General features: G+C 34.9%; 1 protein-coding gene across 2 annotated transcripts in view; it reads right to left on the reverse strand.

The window, feature by feature from the left end:
- Positions 1-759: 759 nt before the first annotated feature.
- PTPN22 (protein tyrosine phosphatase non-receptor type 22) overlaps positions 760-14,677 on the reverse strand; it is a 58,793-nt gene continuing 44,875 nt past the window's right edge. Inside the window, exons 17-21 of one of the 2 annotated variants that reach the window (XM_059060605.2) lie at positions 13,298-13,381; positions 12,936-13,051; positions 10,251-10,281; positions 6,263-6,340; positions 760-1,889 (exon numbers count right to left, since the gene is read on the reverse strand). In XM_059060605.2, coding sequence (XP_058916588.1) covers positions 1,825-1,889; positions 6,263-6,340; positions 10,251-10,281; positions 12,936-13,051; positions 13,298-13,381 — 374 coding nt within the window. In that variant the 3' untranslated portion in view covers positions 760-1,824. The remainder of the gene's footprint in view (positions 1,890-6,262; positions 6,341-10,250; positions 10,282-12,935; positions 13,052-13,297; positions 13,382-14,677) is intronic. The other variant, XM_059060597.2, reaches the window with a different exon arrangement.

Consider the following 14,677-nt stretch of genomic DNA (forward strand, 5'->3'; position numbering starts at 1 on the left):
AACCGCCTTAACGGCCGAAACAATGTTAATGGCTTTCAGTCTGTCGGCGCGTTCCCATTACCGTCTCCGTGTGCCCCTTCGTCATTTTACACGGAGGAGTTGGTCTCCATAGTTACTTTTCAATTTCCTATTCCTCTCATAACCTTTGTGAGGTAAAAGAATCCCCGGCCTTTTACCCCTGGACAAACGATGAGATGCAGAGGAAAAAGGAACTTGGTAATATGTCAAATGAGGGCGATTTTGCTTTAAAATCGAACGGAGCTGCAAATCAGACATTTCTGAACCCTGTTCCTGGCCACTGATTGCTGTGGTTACGAGTAGAGGCGCGACAAGGCAGGTGCAAGAACTGCCTGGGAGCCTGGTGAGCGCCGCCCACCTCGCAGTCGAGCCACATCCCCTCTAGTGCCTGGAAATGTATAGAGTTCATCCATTATTTTCAATCCTTCCCTACAATTACGGGAATTCTAGGTGGAAAAGCATGTTTTGAAATTACTTAATAAGATTTTTTTCAAATCGTAAGTATACGATTGCATAAATTTGAGAAGTGTGTCTACCAGAGAACACTCCAGAAATCGTCACTACTCACTAAGGTTTCCGCCCAGAAATTTATTTACAATTTGATCGTCACTTTACATTTTACCGCCTTGATAAAGATATTTGGAAATAATTGATTACAATAAAGTACTCAGATAATATCTCTGTGGTTTGATGATACTAGTGCCTGGAAAAGTACTCAGCTCGATGAACGCTATAAAGTTAGTTTAAAAACCAAAAAGTTTATTGAGCACCTCTTGTGTACATTACACTACAATAAACAGGTAATATTTCATCCAGTGTGTGCCTTCATTTGGATTCCTAATGAAAAATATTGAAGAACAAATGCTGTTTAAGTATTTCATTTTTTAGAAAGTTATGAACTCTTTAAGTGAAGTCATTAGGATAAGTCAGAGGAATCCTTTGTAATAATTACCCACTAACTTATTTGTTACATAAAATTAGATTTGAAGGATCAACTTTAAGATAAGGCAGATCCATATTCATATAGAAAAAAAAATTTAACTAGTAGTGCCTCTAGTTAGTTGTATATAAATTGTACATGTTTACATAGGACCTTTGAAATGAAAAAAATGCCACCAAAAGATAGCTACTTTGTTGATTATTCTTCTAGATTTGGTAACTGAATAACATTGGCTAAAGCTTGTCAGGAATGTGCTTGAACATCTTGTTATTTGGTATATCCAAACGAAAAACTGATTACTGTCATTACATATATATTGTATCCTCTTTAAATATAACTTCTTTTTCTTACTACTCTTTTTTCCCCACAACACTTGGAAAGATGTATATACTCCATTTAGGCAAAAATAATTCCCAGGGAATAGTCATTGTCACAAGCAATAATTTTGTACTGTAACAACAAGGTAAGATTTTTCAAAACATTTTTTATGGTAACTTCTGACAATATAGACATTTAATTGAGATCCAATTTTTACAAATCTTTTAAAGTTTATATTTATGTAGGAAAGTAAAGTCGACTAAAAATAACTTCCAAAAATGAAAAATAAGTCCATTGTAAAACTTTCTCATACAGCATTCTCTATACATAGCTTAAATGACAAACTCCTATTTGTGCTTTCCAACCCAGTGTAAATGAGATGAAAATGTAAAACTTCTGACATTTATTTGCATATTGCTTTTAAATGCTATTAACACATTACCGTATCTTCATGGTAGATATTATGAATATACAGCACTTATTCTAGCTAGCAGTAGTATAGTAGTTTCATTTGCAGATTCACTTGCAGCTGATTTTCCAAAGTTGTGTTAAATATTCCAAGTTGATGGTGGGTTCCTTGGTCCTTTGGGTTTTGAAAAACGATTTGCAAAACCTGGGAACAAAAATAAAATTGAATGAAAAAAGAAAGATTTCTTATACAGAAATGAACACTTGGATTTTAGAGTGTATTATAATATGTGCAAATACATGGATTTTTTTCCAAAAGGTTAGACAGCATCTTTGATCAATTTAGTAATTTTTGTGTAAAAGCATTCTAGTAATTATGTTAGCGCTTAAATGATAGCAACAGAATACTAATAACATTTTAAATTTGTAGAACACTTACAAATTTAATAATGGTAATAATTAGATGATTGTAATAGCCTTTGGTAATTCAGCATATAGTATTCTTTTTTCCCAGGTTTATCGAAATATTATTGACATATGTTTGTTTACATGTGACATGTAAGTTTAAGGTGTACAGCATGATGATTTGATACATGTATATATTGTGAAATGATTACCACATTAAGGTTAGTTAACACCTACATCCCCTCACATAATTGTCTACTAGTGTGTGTGGTGATTTTTTAAGATTTTTCTTTTCAATATAAGATTTTACTTTTAACAGCTTTCAAGTATATTATACAGTACTGATAATTATAGTTGCCATGCTGTACATTAGATCTCCAGAATTTATTCATCTTATAACTGGAAGTTTGTACCCTTTGACCAACATTTCCCCATTTCCCCCACCTCCCAGCCCCTGTCAATCACCATTCTACTCTGTATTTCTATGAGCTAAACTTCCTTAGATTCCACATGTAAGTGAGAACATATAGTATTTGTCTTTCTCTGTCTGATTTATTTCACTTAGGGTAGTTCCCCCAAGGTACATCCATGTTGTCACAAAAGGCAGGATTTCCTTCTTCTTTGTGAATGAATAATATTCATATATATATATAGTCATATACATAATAATTCAGATAGTCACGTATGTATATATAGAGTCAGCCCTCCCTATCCTCAGATTCTGCATCCACAGATTCCACATCTGTGGATTCAACCAAGAGTGGATCAAAAATATTCGAAAACAAATTTCCAAAAAGTTCCAAAAAGCAAAACTTGAATTTGCCACACACCAGCAACTATTTATATAGCATTTACATTATGCTGGGTATTATAAGTAATCTAGAGATGATTTAGAGTAAACAGGAAGATGTAGGGAGGTGATATGCAAATACTAAGACATTTTATGTAAAGGACTTGAGCATCCTTCGATTTTAGTATCCACAGGGGTCCTGGGACCAATCCCCCATAGGACTGGTACGACTCTACGAGGATTTTTCACTGTGCAGGGGGTTGCACCACTAGCCCCATGTGTTGTTCAAGGGTCAACCGTATACATATATCTCTCACATCTTTTCTATCCATTCATCTGTCAGTGGACACATAGGTTGTTTCCATGAATTGGCTATTTTAAATAATGCTGGAATGAACATGGGGTGCAAATATCTCTTCTGAGATAATTTCATTTCCTTCAGATATATATTTGGAAGTGGGATAGCTGGATCATATGGTAGTTCTATCTTTAATTTTTTGAGGAACTTCCAGACCATTTTCCACAGCGATTGTACCAATTTACATTTCCACCACAGTACACAAGGCTCCCCTTTCTCCATAGCCTCACCAACACTTGTCTCTTGTCTTTTTGATAATGGCCATTCTAATAGGTATGATGTGATATCTTGTGGGTTTGGTTTGCGTTTCCCTTATGATTACTGATGTCAAGCATCCTTTCATGTGCCTGTTGACCATTTATATATCTTCTCTGGAAAAATGTCTATTCAACTCCTTTGCCCATTTTTTAATCTGATTGTTTGGGGGGTTGTTTAATAATATCCTTTATCTATGTCTTTTCACCCACCACCCAGTCATCAGAAAAACAAAACTGGGGAATTTAAATTTCAGAAAAATAAGTGCTATTGCTTTAGAAAATTACTGTATTAAATTCAGTTGTACTTCTACTTTGACCCAGAAAGCCCTCAATTTACTCAGAGATTACATTTGAAAAGTTTAGAAAAAATAAAGTATCAAACAATCCTGAAAAACTAATAATAAAACTAAGTGGTTAATTATTTTTATTTCTCTCTCTCCTCAAACACTCCTCTCCGGGCCCCACCCCCACCCCCCACCCCACCCCCGACACACACAGAAGGAGGATGAGGAAATTTTGCATAACCAATGAAGGCTATTTCTGGATGCCTTCAGAATATATGCAAGTTGATGACATAGGTTCTTAATCACTTTAGCAACATATGACTTTTCTTTGATAGCGATATATTTTCAAGGTACTCTTACACTTAGCAACTTTAAGGGCTCAAATTGAGCAATGAAAGAATTGAAATACAAAGGGAAAACAGAGAATGGAAAACTCAAAGATGATTAATTTCATCATCTTATAAAATTGTGGGAATTATATACCTTATAGAACTGATGAAAATGATCAGATATTTGTTAAATCACCCAGCTCAATGCCTGGCACATAGTAACTACTCAAGTACTGCCTAAATCTGAAACACCAAAAACTATGCCAGAACTGGAAGACAATGAGATTAGGGAAGAGGGAATGAAAAGAAGATAATAACAAGAAATCCACTAAAATTTATTAATAGTGGTGGTAAAAAAAAAATTGGGAGGAGGCGCACAGCCTAATTCCTGCACATTTCACTCCTCTGAGTGGTAAATAAGAAGACAGAAGGAAATATATTCCAGGTTCAATAGTTTCACACAATAGTCACAAAATTATCCATTCAGTCCAGATAGCTTGATTGTAACCGAAGTGGACTGAGAATAGAAGTAAGAACATAACACATAAGTACTAGGTATCTGAAATTTGAGAAATAGCTACATTCAGTGTTTTTCACTGATCAATACTCAATAGTTTAGAACAGTAGTGAGCTACCTTTTTTGCATGTAGGACAATTCAGGAAAAATAAAAATGTTTATAAACCACAAAATTTTTTCATTCAAATTTAAGTACTTTTTGAGTAAAATATCCTTATAATGCCTGTTTTATAAAAGAGAACCAATGAAAAAATTAAGTGCTGCTTTTTAAGTAGGTAAAATGTTCAACTTTGAGAAGAAACAACATGGAGGCAGCTGTACAATATTTTATCCTCGTATTATATCACAGACTGTTGTAAAGTTAGATGGGCCATGAGTTATTCAAGTGGTGTCTCTGACTGAGAGAAAAGAAGGAAGCAAGGAACATTTGTGTTCCAGGTAAAGTTTGGTGCTTTTTTTCATGGGTTATATAATGTTCTACATGAACTTTTTAACTAAATGATTTCATAAGAATAATAACTTTTTTCTAATTATAACATTTTAAACCTTAGAGTTAATGTAATCCAAATAAAATTTTAAAGCCCAAGAAACAGATCCAGAGAGTCTAGTTGAATACTTTGCCATGGTGAGATAGGAACCATAACCCCAATTGTGGCAGAGATTGCAACCTGTCCACTAAAATTTTTCCTTGCTTCTTCTTCAGGAATAGAATAGTATATGGGAAACTGTCTGCCCAGCATTATTGCATTTCCCAGTGTCTTTTACAGTTTGGATATAGCACATGTATAAGTTCTTTTCAAGGGAATGTGAGCTGGCATAATGTTGCCTCTTCCAGGGCAGTGCCTTAAGACCAGAAAAGGAGGCCACACCTCTTGCACATTTTTCTCTCATCTTCTTGCCACCTGCAATCTGAATGTGGCAGCAACAATTATGATCATTCAGATAAGGACAATACCATAGAGCAACAGTTCTCAGGATGTGGTCCCTGGGACCACTGGAGGTCCCCCAGACCTTTTCAGGGGGTCTGCTTTTTGGTTAATAATAATTTTTAGTAGTAATATTCTATATTATTTGCTATACTCCTTACAAAAATTATAGTATACATAATACTACCTTAAATAGTATCATGAATTTATGTTATATAGAATAATAGAATGCTTAATATAAAATTATTTTAAATTTATAGCTTATACTAAAGAGCAATTGGGCAAACAGTTCCTTTAAACTGTCAGAATTGTGCTTCGGCGCCTAATGTTGCATGAGTTACACAAGATTAGATAGCAGCATCTTCTGTTCTTTTCATCACACTTGTATATTTTTTTATAACTTTCTTAGATATGAACTAGAGTATTATGGCATTTCAGAATTTCTTCATTTGGCTTTCACATTCATTTACTACATGCCAACATGATCATTTGGTACCTAGTTTTATTTTCCATATATGCTAGGCAATTCAAGCCTGTGTAAGATGTAAGAGTTAGCTGAGGTCAAAAATAAAGATATATGGCATGAAAAAGAATATAAACATAAGGACTTATACATGCAAACTTAAATCATATTAAATTTATATCTCTTATACTGTAAATGAATAATTAAGATAAATATCTTTTTAACTCTGCTGGGAAGTAACACACATACCAAAATTCAAAAAGGAGCTGGAGTTATTTGACTGAACAGAGTCTGCAGGATTGTTTGGTGGGGAAGAATTACAGATACCTAGAATCAAAAGAAAAAAATGTAAGGGAAAGAATGGATACAGACTCAGACCACGTAATTGTTGAGATTACACATTTCCTCCAAATTAATTAATACTTCCAGATAAACATATCACTATCAAATGTAACAAAATATAGATGTTTACAAATGGGTTGACAATATAATTTTCTCATTTTTGTGTGCGTATTTTTTTTTAAGTTTTCTTTTCTTTGCAAACAGATTGTTTGTATAATAAACCCAACACTGGAGAGAATCAACAAAGGATTCAGGAATACAATCCATTTTATTGTGAATCAACTTTTTCTGGGATTTACATTTTGGCTTTCAACTGCATCTTACTTTGCACTCTGATCGCTCTTAAGTACACTTTTAAATAATTTGTTCTCCACATTAGCTCAACCGTGGCAAGTCTGTGATTTTTCTTCCACCATCCTCTACTCCCGGAATATCTTTCTTCACTTTCCAGCCTACTTTTTTCCCATTATGGATGATTCTAGTTAGGCCCAGAATCTCCCCAAAAGCACTGTTACGTTGCTTTGTTTTGCTATTTTAGCTACCTATAGGCAGACTTAAAAATATATTTCTCTTCCCAGCACCTTAATATATTCATGTATCAGTATCCACCCAATTCTGAAAACAATCCATTGAAAACATGGTCCATATTTTGCACAAGCACTGTCTAGCAGCAAAAAAGGATAATTTCAGGCTTGTATAAACTTTCTAAGAAACAGTACATAATTGGGGAGAAATTACTAAATATTCACCTTTTTTTTGTTCTCATCATTTTCAGAATGTAGTGTGAGGACTGCATATATGTTTGTACACACATACCTAATACTAAGATTCTAGAAAGACCTCCCCCTTCCTGGAGCTACTTGAGTATGAAACACTAGAGTAAATCATGAATTTCAATCAGATTCAGTTAAAATATATATTTATTGAATACCTACTATGTGGCAAGCATTGGGCTAGCCACTGATGATAGAGACATGGAAAACAAGTGGGTGAAGGTGAGAAAGTTCAGGAGATAGCAATCATCTCTATACTGCACATGAGCTGAGAGGTATATACATCCTCCAGAAAGAAAACAATTGTCCCAAAAGGGAATACTGGTTTTTTATAACTGGAGACAAAGGTTTTGTGTATATGTATAGTGAACTACTATTGTGCATCTAGCTTGTCATAGATACTTTTATGCTGCCTGCTCAGCATTAATTCCTTCTTCTGATAAAATAACTTGAATTTTCCTTTAAGAAACCACCCCTCTCCAATGTTCAGCTGCCATACTTCTCATGGAGTTCATTCAACCCTTAGATGAAGGAACTGACCTATGATTAGGGCTGTCAGTTGGTACTTTGCCATGGTCACACCATTTGTTTAGGTCTGACCTCATTCCTTAGTGGTCAGCATTCACATGTAACAATTGTTGAATGTTAGGTATGATACTATCCTCTTAATCCAAGCATTAAATATACTGGCAATAATTGGTTTAGGTTTAGCCAAGACAATCAGGCCCAATCAACACTAGTCATCAATCAGGCTGTTACTTGAGCAACCAGGAAAGAGCTCATATTTTTCATCATAAGCCTGAAATCACATGGTAAAAGCCTGCCTATGAGTGCGCTACAGAGTGAAACAAAGTTAGGAGATATGGAATGAGATTTTACATCTCTAATTACATCATTTGAACTCTTGGTCATAAGCCAATAAATTCCCCTTTTCTGCTTAAGCTAGCTTAAGTTGGGTTTTCTGTCACTTGTAAGTGAAGGATTTCCTAGCAGCTAAAGTTTCCCGCCAAAAGTAGGCATCAGGCGTCATAGCTGAGAGCTTAAACTCTTGTCAGCAGCCAGAATGATCTTTTCAAAAGACAGATCATGTAACATCTCTATCTAAAAACTCTTCTGTGACTTCCCATTGGGTCATTAACATGACCCATAAGGATCTAACTACCTCTCATCTCTACCATCTTTTGGACACACTTTACTCCTTTCTTCTCTAATACCCTGCAGCTATGATGGCTTCCTTTGAGTGCCTACAACACACCAAATTCACACTGTTCTGTTCACCATCACATACCCAGTGCCTTGCAGAATGCCTGGCACATAGGAGGCACTCAACAAATATTCACTGAATGAATGAATGAAAGAAAGAGCCTGACACCATGCTTAGATGCTAACTTAAAACAACAGGTGAAGAATCCTAATTTCATTAAAGGTAGGACCAGTAAGTCATCCAGGCTAAAGGGAGAACATATAGAACTCAGGAGGCATGGACCACCTAGAAGGGGAAGAGAACACATGCAAGTAAAGGCAGATAAGTCTAAAGCTTCAGGATCAATATTGGGGGCCAGATTTTGTTCTTAATTTAAGGACAAAAGACCAGAGGGTAAAGGCAACTGAGAAATAGAAATTAGCATAAATCTAGAGAATCACCTGGGAGTTCTTACTTAGAAATAAGACTCAGAGTCTCAGACAGTCATACCATATCTCACATCTATGCCAACCTAAATCTACCTGAAGTTTCTGTATCTTTGTTTGATATCCCCAAGACAGGGTTGGAGCAAGAGAAAGAAAGTTTTTTGGGTTTGTCTTCTGCTTTTTTTTTAGAGAAAGAAAACTGTAGGGACTTCCCTGGTGGTGCAGTGGTTAAGAATCCGCCTGCCAATGCAGGCGACACGGATTCCATCCCTGGTCCAGGAAGATCCCACATGCTGAGGAGCAACTAAGCACGTGTGCCACAACTACTGAAGCCCATGCACCTAGAGCCTGTTCTCCGCAACAAGAGAAGCCACTGCAATGAGAAGCCTGTGCACCGCAACCAAGAGTAGCCCCCACTCACCGCAACTAGAGAAAGCCCACATGCAGCAACGAAGACCCAATGCAGCCAAAAATAAATAAATAATTTGAAAAAAAAAGAAAACTGGGTGTTTCATAAGCTAAGCTGATCCAATCAATCTTTGGCTAGCTATTCAAGTCACTCATTTCTTTGCTTTTAGCTGTTTTATTTCTTATGTTATATACTATAATTTCCTCTTGCAGTGTTTAAATTCTCTTTTGACTGACTTTAGAGGAAAGAGTATATTTTCCAGTCATGCTTTACCCGATCATAGGTAAGAAATCAGTTCACTTCAGAGATCAGGTGTGGTGGTAATGAAAGCAGACTAGCACAAGTTTATGGACAGGGAGATGGAGTGAAAAGAGTAAGATTCAGCTATAAACCTTCTTACTTAGATTATACCTTAAATCAAGTTTTCTCAGTGCTCTTTGTCCCTCCCTACAATACCAGTATAGTACCAAATAGCTGTTTGGTCCTTGAGGACTAACCCAATGGATCAAATTTGTAAAAAATATACCACCACATTTTACATACTTTGTAGGTGTAAATAGGATTTCTAAGATAATCAGTTTCCCACAGTTTCAGGAGTCTGGGTTTTGTTTTCATTACAATATAGGAAAAACAGTAAGCAACAGACTTTTTATTGCTAATAACACTTGGTAAAAATGGAAATGTGTCAATACTTTGCTTATTTCATTAAATCAACACATTTGTTTCACAATATGCTTTGCTATGACTACTTTCAAAGAAAGTACATCTGAGGTTAGACTGCTGGGAATTTTAAATAACACACTTGTATGACAGCATCTTAGCATGGGTAGAAAGTGCCAAACATCATACTATTATTCCTGTGTATCAAACAGAAACTTTCTTTCCCCTTACTCCCTGCCCAGTATTAGCATTGTGGAACCTAGCAGAGTACAAGGCCTAGGGGTGATTGTTCTGATACACAGGACCCTAACAAGGTTCTGTTTAGGAATAATATTGTTCATTTTTTCAGAGTGGTTATGTAAGGAAAAATTACATAATATTGAAAGTGGTATGTGTATTCTAAAAATAAGTAAAAGAAACTTACTCTTTTTCATGTTTTGCAAAATTTTCAAACTCTACAAAATGAAGAAAAGGAAAAAGTGAGTTTTTTCCCTGTGAAATCCAAAATGCTTTAATCAACTAGAAATATAGACTTCAGTCAAAAGGATTAATTTCTTTAAAAATGGATATCAAATGTACAAAATTATTTTTCTATCTTGCCATTTTTAATTCAGTGCAAAGTCTACACTTGGTCTTATCTTGCTACATATTCCACACATATAAGAATCACACTATTTTGGGCTTCCCTGGTGGCGCAGTGGTTGAGAATCCGCCTGCCGATGCAGGGAACACGGGTTCGTGCCCGGTCCGGGAAGATCCCACATACCGCGGAGCGGCTGGGCCCGTGAGCCATGGCCGCTGAGCCTGCGCGTCCGGAGCCTGAGCTCCTCAATGGGAGAGGCCACAACAGTGAGAGGCCCGTGTACCACAAAAAAAAAAAAAAAAAAAAAAGAATCACACTATTTATTTAGAAATAGTGCTATTGTTGTATCAGGGGGAAAGATGCAGTTCCTACTTGTGTTCTTTACTAGGCGACCATTCCAAGACCCACAATGGCTTCTGAAGATAGCTGCGATACATTGCCATTCTCATTCAGGTGAAAAAATTTTGCCAGTCAATTTCTGTACTCAGTTTACTGAGGTTCACTTCATACTGTTAACCATGCTTTCTTCTCCCTCTTTCAGCAAACCCATGTCTTCTGCCTCCTTTATGGTGAAGTCTCTAACTTAACCTCTTCTAGGAATCTACCCAGATTTCTTCTTTTCTTCACATTTCCTCAGGGTGTATATTTTCAGTTTGTTCCATAGTATTTTACTTTTTGATAATTTTCATGTTGTTTCTTATATAGGCATTCTAGTAGATCAATTGTACTCTTCTCAAGGACATTTAGATGTCCTTTATGACATTTCTATTTTCCTAATACTTAGAAATGTAATCTTCTATATAATAGATATTTAATAATCTTTTTTGAAAAATTTTATTTAGTTTTTAAACATAGATTATTTATAATTCAAAATATCCTAGTAAAAATGCTCCCATCTTTATTCTCCATCTACCTAGTTTCTGACCCTCCCCCTGCAGGTAACCATTGTTGTTAGTTTTTATGTATCCTTCCAAAGTTACTTATGAATATATAGTATAAATATAGATCATATTTTCACCCTTTTAAGCAAAAGTTAATAAAATATATAAAAGTATATTGAGAGAGTCCTCATTCTTTTTTTAGCTGCATAGAATTCCATTGTATGCATATACCATGATTTATGATTTATTTAATCAGTTCCCCTAATGATTAACATTTATGTTCCCAATTGTCTACCCTTATAAATAATGGTATAATGAATAACCTGGTATACATTTCATTTCATGTATGAGCAAGCATATTTGTGGGATAAATTCCTAAATGTGGAATTGTTGGGTCAAAGGATATATGCATTGGTAATTTTGATAAGTATTGCTAAATTGTCCTCCATAGAAGTTATACCACTTACATTCCCACCAAGAGTGCAAGAGTGTGCTTATTTTCCCCTAGCCTGCCTAACAGACAGTGTAGTCAGACTTTGGAATTTGCCCTTCTGAAACATGAAACACAGTATGTGACTGTGGTTTTAATTTGTATTTCTTTTATTATGAGTGAGGTTGAACATATCAAATGTTTAAAGGTCAGATCATGCACATTTACTTATCTTTGAATTATCAGATCATGCATTTTTGCTCACTTTTCTTTTAGGGTTATTATTTTCTATGAATTGCTAAAGAAATATATAATATTAAAGAAATATAGTCCTTTGACTATGATGCCAATTGCAGATTTTTTTTCTCCAATTTGTTCTTTGTCTTTTGATTTTTAAGGTGATTTTTTTGTTGTTGTTTTACCATGCAGAAATTTTCTGTTTTATTTAGTTAAATTTATAAATCTCCCTTCTTAAGGCTTCTGGATTTTGGATCATAGTTATAAAGATCATTCCCACTCCCAGCTTGTAAAATAATCTTTCCAGGTTTTTTTAGTACTTTGATGGGTTGGTTTTTTGTTTTTTAGCATTTAAATCTTTTATCCAACTAGAATATGTCCTGGTATAGCTGTGAGGTATGGATCCTACCTCTTTTCCCTCTAGGTTGTTATCCAGTTGAACCAACAACAGTGATTGAAACATCCATCTTTATTCCCTGACTTGAAAGGCTCCCTTCATCATATAATAAATTCCTATACATTTTTGGATCTATTTCTGAAGTTTTCCTTCTGCTCTGTTGGTATGTGTTTTTTTTCATACACCAATATCATACCATTTTAATTATTGAGGCTTTACAATGTTTTAATATCTGATAAAGCTACCCTTCTTTCATTGCTTTTACTTTTTTTATTTTCGGTTTACTGACTATTCTTCCTCTTTTTTCCCCCCATATGAACTTTGGAATCAATTTGTCTAGTTTCAGGGAAAAAAAGTTGATAGTTTTATTGGGCATGCTTTAAGTTGTTGGGTTTTCTTAAATTTTTGGTTTCCCTCCATTAATTTTGATCGTTGTGAGACCAACAGTGAATATCAGTGAAAATATTTAGTCCAATTTTTCATCTTAATGCAGGTGGCCCAGGGTTGGAGTGGCAGGGGTAGGGACACTTTCAGTAATGGAAAGCCTCTGGCATATTTCCATAAACTCTTATCTTCTTTACCTTACTCCTTGTGAAACATTTTCCAGGAGTCTTCAATGTCTGTTTTGAGGATGTTGAATTTTCCATGGTGTTAGGACAGCTAGTAGAATAAGTCTCTATAGGTTGAGCCTGCATACCTAAAAAAAAAAGTGTTTTGTTGCATAGCTTCTTAAGCCTTCAGATTGTATACAGGTATATATTCAGTAATTCTTAGCTTGACTTTTTTATGCATTATTTTTGCAATGCATTATGGGATTTTTAAATGTATTATTTTTATCTTATTTAATTATTCTTTGTACCTTTTCCATTTAGATCCTACTTTATTGTTAACCTTTAATGGTCTCATTTTTATAACTTTTTTGAGAGAGAGCACTGCCACTTACAATCTTCATCAGCAACAAGGAAGGACTCTAAGGTCCTTTCTGGCAGTGGAGGTGGCAGGGAAGAAGAACGATCTTGGTGTTGATCTATGAAAAGAGTATACAACAAAGCAAAAAAAAAAAAATTCATCAATTAAAAGTCCTAAGTCAAGATCCCTTTTTGAGACAAATATCATAGATATTGCTTATACATGGAATCTAAAAAATGGTACAAATCAACTTATTCACAAAACACAGAATCACAGATGTAGAAAACAAATTTATGGTCACCAAAGGGGAAGTGGGGGGAGGAATAAATTGGGAGACTGGGATTGACATATACACATTACTATATATAGAATAGATAACTAATAAGGACCTACTGTATAGCACAGGGAACTCTACTCAATACTCTGTAATGGCCTATATGGGAAAAGAATCTAAAAAAGAGTGGATATATGTATATGTATAACTGATTCCCTTTGCTGTATACCTGAAACTAACACAACATTGTAAATCAACTATACTCCAATAAAAATTATTTTTAAAAATCCCTTTTTGGTTTTGTATAACTTTTCTAATTTTTCAATATTAACCTACAACAGCCAAATAAAAAATTATCTGAACATTGACTGGAGCCTCAAGAACTTTGTTATTCTAGCTCTTTTGCCAATGAGCCTATGCTTCATCACAAACTTGTAGCTCACTTACAAAAGTATTCTTCCAAAGAAATTGAATCTGAATTTAGTCAAGCTTCTAATCTTACTACAATTTTACAGAGAATCCTGGAGATAGAGAAACATGTTAAATAAAACCATGAGGATACAAACAGCCAAATCCAGAATATTAGCAATCTTAAGGACAAATGGCCCATTCCCTCAACAAATAAATGGCATGAAAAAACATAAAAAGAAGAACTGTTACAAACTTTAAAAGGCTTAAGAAACATAAATGAAAGGCAATGTGCAAACTTTGTTTGAATCCAGCTTCACATAAACCAACTGTAAAAAGACATGTTTGAGACAGTTTGAGAAAATTGAACAAAGTCTGGATATTAGATAATATTAAGGAATTATTATTAATTTTATTAGTGTGATTACTGCTGTTATGGTAGATCTAAACTGTGTGCTTAAAAATTTCCATGATAAAGAATTTTAAATAATGGAGCTATTTTCCCACAATGTAAGTCCTAGAGACACAAATGGTGTTCTATTGATGTATGCTTCTCGTTATACAGCGCTAAGTATAATTATATACTTTGTTAATGTCTTTTTAAAAAAAATTTTTTGGCCACACCGCGTGGCAGGTGGGATCTTAGTTCCCTGACCAGGGATTGAACCCGCACCCCCTGCATTGTAAGCACAGAGTTGTAACCACTGGACTGCCAGAGAAGTCCCTATTAAT

Source organism: Kogia breviceps, chromosome 1 (genome assembly GCF_026419965.1).
Source record: "Kogia breviceps isolate mKogBre1 chromosome 1, mKogBre1 haplotype 1, whole genome shotgun sequence".
In the NCBI taxonomy this organism is placed as follows: domain Eukaryota; kingdom Metazoa; phylum Chordata; class Mammalia; order Artiodactyla; family Physeteridae; genus Kogia; species Kogia breviceps.